At 37.4% G+C, this 6569-nt stretch overlaps 1 protein-coding gene across 2 annotated transcripts; it reads left to right on the top strand.

Annotated features, from left to right (window-relative positions):
* The first annotated feature begins 924 nt into the window (after window positions 1-924).
* LOC149135796 (uncharacterized) lies at window positions 925-5346 on the top strand. Of its 2 annotated transcripts, none has more exons than XR_016242031.1 (2): window positions 925-3139; window positions 5207-5340. XR_016242031.1 is itself a non-coding variant. In XM_089353007.1 (2 exons), exons 1-2 carry the CDS (start codon window positions 1017-1019, stop codon window positions 5210-5212), a joined length of 1743 nt encoding a protein of 580 aa, XP_089209133.1. In that variant the 5' UTR covers window positions 925-1016; the 3' UTR covers window positions 5213-5346. The 2 variants fall into 2 exon arrangements, 1 of the variants encoding a protein (XP_089209133.1); XM_089353007.1 differs by having other exon boundaries at window positions 925-2753; window positions 5207-5346.
* The last annotated feature ends 1223 nt before the right edge of the window (window positions 5347-6569 follow it).

The following is a 6569-nucleotide window of genomic DNA, read 5'->3' as shown; positions in this document are numbered from 1 at the left end:
GTTCACTGTTGCTACTATTGTTACTGTCATGAACTTCGCAAATCTTTCACTTCTATAGAGAACAACTTTCCAAAGACGTTTATATGTTAAAATTATAGATCCTTCCAGATACAAGTTTCAGCAACTATCATTTCCCAAAGCCGGCACCTGTTCAACATAAAACAGTTGGCTATGATTTCGGGGCGACTCGGTTGTTATTTGTAGCTATGTGAATAACATAGTCAAGAGGTGGATTGAAGAAGAGTATTTTGGGGGGTAATGAACAGATCTGAAAGGCTGCAGAAAGCTCTATAGAGGGCGAAAAAGCTAATTAAAATGGAAGTTATCAAACACCAATGTGTAACTGTAACAGAGGTAGTAAATTCTATGGATATGTTACCCACATTGTGTAAGAACGGTATTGAAGGTTCTTAAATATGAACCAAGTCTTTCGAGAAAGAAGCCAATGATTTCAAAAACTAATAAGACCAAAAGGTTCAGCTGAACTAAAGAGTCCTGTAAGAAAGAAAACAAATATTAGTCGCTTATAATATTGTCTGATAAAAGCAAATTCTGCCAGTTTTTTCGAATTCTAGGTAGATATATGAGGGGCTCGTCTTTCTGTGCGAAATCGATCAGATATAACAATGAATTTTAACATAAACACAAAACCACAAATTTATGATAAAGAGATAGCTGATTAAAGTCTACTTCAGTATTTTATTAGTGCTTATTTTACCAACCCCAGGGTGTTTGAACGCAGAACGGAAATATACGTAACTAAAAACAGCTAAACATTTTGTTTATTGTTTCACTGATTGTGCCATTAGCAGTTGTTGTATGTATAACATAATATTCATATTAGCAGCAAGAGTAAAGTGATAGCGATAACATTACTATTACCACTATTACTACAGCGTGAATGACTGTCACATTCATTGGTGACGTCACAGTTGAAAGTAAAACAATAAATCATTTAGTGTGATTTCTATCCATTGACAGTCAATCTGAGGTGACCGGTTTGAATTTCACAGTGAATGAGTTTTTCGAGCTATGAACACCTCTGCTCCCAAACTGAAAAAATGGCTGATCATTCACAATATTCAGACGATCTAAATGAGGAGTTATTCAAAAGTACACGACTAAACAAATGCGGCGATTTTACAGAAGATAATATTGGACATATTGGTTCTCAAGATAACGATCGTGAAAATACAATTGAGAATGATGTTGATGGTGTGATGGAAACGATTGAAATAGGTGTCGAGAAAAGTCAACACAATAAACAATTAAACAATGATGGTGAATCAAAAGGCGAGAACACAGAGATATGTTGTACGTGTGGAGTAGCAGACGATAAGGACGTGAATGAAAACAACAGACTGGAATGTAAGACTTTGAATAGAGAAGAGGGTGTCAATCCTGACAGCTATGCAGTTAAATCAAACAACGGAATCGTAGAACAAGATAAATGTGTACCAAAGAAAGACGAGGATAATTTTGCAACGAATAAAAAATGCATGACCAAAGGAAAGAAAGTATGTTCGACATCAAGAATAAACCTACATCCCACAGAAATTATTCGAAATAGTGTAACTAAGTTACCTTACTCATTGCTTTGTGCTCTCAAATATTCTAAGGAAAATAATGATGAAATTTCGTCAAACAGAAGGCCTTTTGAAGAGTACCACCATTTCATAACACAAGAAAAACCTCGCCTCCATCTACCTAAACTATACCCTGCGCGTATAGCGTCACGACCATACACAACGTCATTGGCACATATGCCATATAACGCACATGAAAGAAAAACAATCTTTCCATTTAAAAGAATTTCTGAGAACAAAGTTTCAGCACCTCGGGAACGTCGGATCTTTTCGAATTCACACAATTGTAATTTTTCCACACAACTAAATTCATATTCACCACCATTCCAATTTAGTTCACATACATCTGAGCAAACTGAACAACCTATTTTGAGCTCTAGGCCAAGCGCGCCGCCATCAAGTCCATCTGACACCAGTTTGTCGTCTTTCATAAATGCAACAGATATAACATTTGATCCTGAAGAATTTCAAAACCAAGAATCTCCTTTCCAAATGGGAAGCCTACATTCCAATTCGAACTCAGAGACAGGCACACCACCACAAAATTTATCTGATCGCAGTTGGTGGTCTTGCAAAAGCCCAATGAATATAACAGTTGATCCTGAAAAATTTGAACATCAGGTAAGTCCTTTCGATACATGGGACCCTGACACCTCGAGATGGAGTCGTGATTTTGACGATAGTATCGCAGAACTCTGGAGAGATAAACCTAGTCCAGAGCCAACGAGTGTTTCAAGTGGATCATGTTTTTCAGATTTTGTCGCAGGACCTAATCCTTTCTCAGACGAAGAAAAAAACTCTCAAATCTTAAACAGGCAGTGGGATAAACCATTTCATAATCGAAGTAGTGTAGGCTTGGGAGCTGAGCAAACTGAATATGAAAAGCCAAACATTAAACAATCTCTACATACCACTTTAAACTCTAGGCCAAGCACACCGCCATCATGTCCATCTGACACCAGTTTGTCGTCTTTCATAAATGCAGCAGATATAACATTTGATCCTGAAAAATTTCAAAACCAAGAATCTCCTTTCCAAATGGGAAGCCTGCATTCCAATTCGAACTCGGAGACAGGCAAACCACCACAAAATTTATCTGATAGCAGTTGGTGGTCTTGCAAAAGCCCAATGAATATAACAGTTGATCCTGAAAAATTTGAACATCAGGTAAGTCCTTTCGATACATGGGACCCTGACACCTCGAGATGGAGTCGTGATTTTGACGATAGTATCGCAGAACTCTGGAGAGATAAACCTAGTCCAGAGCCAACGAGTGTTTCAAGTGGATCATGTTTTTCAGATTTTGTCGCAGGACCTAATCCTTTTTCAGACGAAGAAAAAAACTCTCAAATCTTAAACAAGCAGTGGGATAAACCATTTCATAATCGAAGTAGTCTAGGCCTGGGAGCTGAGCTAACTGAATATGTAAAGCCAGACATGAAACAATGACTACATCCCATTTTGAGCTCTAGGCCAGGCACACCGTTATAAAATCTTTGTCGCATTTCGAGCACTGGACGAATCACACCGCCACCAAGTTCACATGGATGAAGGTTAGTGCCATCGTCGAAACAATATAAGCCAAAGAGTTAAACGAATAAAACCTAAATTGCCCAACATTAAACAATGACAGTTTCGAATCCAAAAAAGACTTTTCATTAAATTGAAAATGAATTCAAGAAAAAAAGCATATAGTTCTGAAATTATCTCTGTATAATAATTGCCGATCTGTTGGTTGATGGGCTGCATTCTCTTTTTAAGCATAACATCATTTAGAGAAAGTGGAGGCAGGAGAAGAAAGAGATACAGAGAGAGTAAAAATAAAAGGTTAAAATGCGTGCCCTTACTAGGCTTAGTAGTAGTAGTAGTAGTAGTAGTAGTAGTAGTAGTAGTAGTAGTAGCACTCCGTCAGTTACGACGACGAGGGTTCCAGTTGATCCGATCAACGGAATAACCTGCTCGTGAAATTAACGTGCAAGTGGCTGAGCACTCCACAGACACGTGTACCCTTAACGTAGTTATCGGTGAGATTCCAGCGTGACACAGTGTGTGGCAAGGCTGGCTCTTTGAAATACAGGCACAACAGAAACAGGAAGTAAGAGTGAGAGAAAGTTGTGGTGAAAGAGTACAGCAGGGTTCGACACCATCCCCTGCCGGAGCCTCGTGGAGCTTTAGGTGTTTTCGCTCAATAAACACTCACAACGCACGGTCTGGGAATCGAAACCGCGATCCTATGACCGCGAGTCCACTACTCTAATAACTGTGCCATTGCACCTCCATTAGTAGTAGTAGTAGTAGTAGACATTGAGTAAAAGAACGCTACACACACAAACAAACACACTGTGTGAGAGAAAGAAGAGAAGGAAAAGGCAAGCAGGTTGTAACTGAGAGTGACGTTATGGGAGGAGTTATGCAAATAAGAAATTTGTTTTATTTAAATTTATTTTAATGTAATAAACAATTTTCTTTTGAAAATTAAAATTCATTTCATCATTTTCTATCAACACCAAGAAATTTCTTAAAAGTGAAATCATAATTATTGCATGCATCGCATATTTCTTGATATTCCGATTGAGGCAAAAGTATACCTTCCAGGTATGACGGGTAACATTTGTTTGAAATATTAATTAGCTGTACACATTAGCTCTCCAATTGAAATTCTACACACTAATTAACAATAATGAAAACGATATATTTTTCTTTTTTACCACTGCTCTAGATATGCAATCAAAAGGAATCAATCTGCTAAATTTCGGCTACATATTCAGTTTGTGCGTCAGAAACCTTAGTAGAATATTTGTTTAAAATTTTGGCACAGGTGTAGGAAGTTCGAGGGATGGGGTAAATCAATTACATTGACCCCATTGTTCAACAGGTACTTATTTTATCGACCCATAAAAGGTTGAAAGGCAAAGTCGACTCCGGCCGAAGTTGAACTGAGAACGTAAAGACTCTACATGACTTTAACAATTGAAACTCAACGGAAAATACGTGACATTGGCTTCAAATTGGTAGACCAACCACCTTACATTCCTGACTTGGTCCTCTCCGACTATCACCACTTTCAACAACTGAAGTAACTTCTCAAAGGAAAGAAATCTCATTCCGATTCGGAAGTGATCGCTGGTTGGAGCTCCAACCTTCCGAGTTCTTTTTACAGGGCTTACAAAGACTAAAGGACCACTGCAATAAGTGTGTGGATCTGAGAGAGGAAAATGTTGAAGAAAATCATAATTAATTGATCCTCCTGTATTTTCTTTTACCCAAATCCAGGAACTTTTCAGCACATCCTCGTGTATGTGCATATATACATATATATATATGCATATCCACGTGTATGTGCATATATATATATATATATATATATATATATATATATATATATATATATATATATATATATATATATATATATATATATATATATATATATATTAGGTCATCAAGTATGAAATTTGTAGTAAGGTATATGGTAAACTTTAACAGCTGTTCATTTTGCACCATTATTATTTTTTGACAATCTTTATTTTTTGTTAGAAAGCTGACATCTATTTCTTTATTCTAACTCGTTTTGCGCTTTAAAAAGTATTTATAAATCGTGTTTTGGTATTTTTGTTTAGAGATGAATAAGTCGAAAATTCGTACAGTCTTTTTGAAATATGAGTTCTTTCTTGGAAATACAGCATCACAGACAGCTCAGAATATTAATGGAGTATTTCATTCTGATGTTATTACACAGCAGACAGTATCAAATTGGTTTTCAAAAGTTCATTCTGGTAATTTTGACCTCACAAATGAGCAACGCGGTCGACCAGAAACAAAGGTGGATAATGACGAACTGAAAGCCACTGTCAAGTCAGATCCATCTCAAAGTGACCGTGAACTATCGTTACTGTTTGGTGTTGGCAAGCAAACAATATTGACTCACCTAGTTCAAATCGATAAAGTGAAAAAGTTGAATAAATGGGTTCCACACGGACTCAATGAAAATCAGAAACAACAACGTTTGGAAGCCTGCATTATGCTACTGTGTCGTCACAAAAATGAATCCTTTTTGAATCAAATTGTAACACGTGATGAGAAATGGAACCAATACAACAACCGTAAGCGTTCAGCACAATGGTCCGACAAAGACGGGCCACCAAAACACAGTCCAAAAAGCAAAATTCATCAAAAGACGCTGATGGTGTGTGTTTGGTGGTCTGGCGCAGGTGTGATCCATTATGATTTCATTAAACTTGGCTCATCAATCACAGCCGAAGTATACTGCAGCCAACTGGAACAAATGATGCAGAAACAGCCTAGATTAGTCAACAGATCCACTCTTATTTTATTGCAAGACAATGCCAGACCACACGTCGAAAAATGACATTGGCGACACTACAGGAGTTGGAAGTTCTCCATCATCCACCATACTCACTTGATCTTGCTCCCATTGACTACCACTTCTTCCAGAATTTGGATAACTTTTTGATAGGAAAAATATTTAATTCCGGTGATACTGTAAAACAGGCCTTCCAAGATTTTATTGACTCTAGATTGCCAGGCTTTTACAGTTCCAGGATGGACAAGCTACTGCTGAAATGGCAAAAGTGTATTGACAATATGGGTGCATACTTTGATGAATAAAAATATTCCTTGTATTTCTAAAACATCTTTTTTTCTTTTCTACAAATTTCATACTTGACGACCTAATATACATATATATACATGCATACATACATGTACATATGTATGTATACAGAATGTGTGTGTGTGTGTGTGTGTGTGTGTGCGTGCGTGTGTGTGTGTGTGTGTGTGTGCGTGCGTGTGTGTGTGTGTGTGTGTGTGTACACTTTCACTAAGCCTTCTCTGATATGTGGTGTTTGGTAGATGAGGGAGTTTGATGTTGCTGCCTTCATCTGCATTTCTTGCTGCGAGGTAGGTTCATCCGGAACTCTTGGCAGGAGGAGATCTAGTTTTCTTTTTTAAAGACACCTACAT

This window comes from Octopus bimaculoides, chromosome 5, assembly GCF_046866305.1.
Source record: "Octopus bimaculoides isolate indiv1 chromosome 5, ASM4686630v1, whole genome shotgun sequence".
Lineage (NCBI taxonomy): Eukaryota > Metazoa > Mollusca > Cephalopoda > Octopoda > Octopodidae > Octopus > Octopus bimaculoides.
This window is presented reverse-complemented; position numbering and strand designations above follow the sequence as displayed.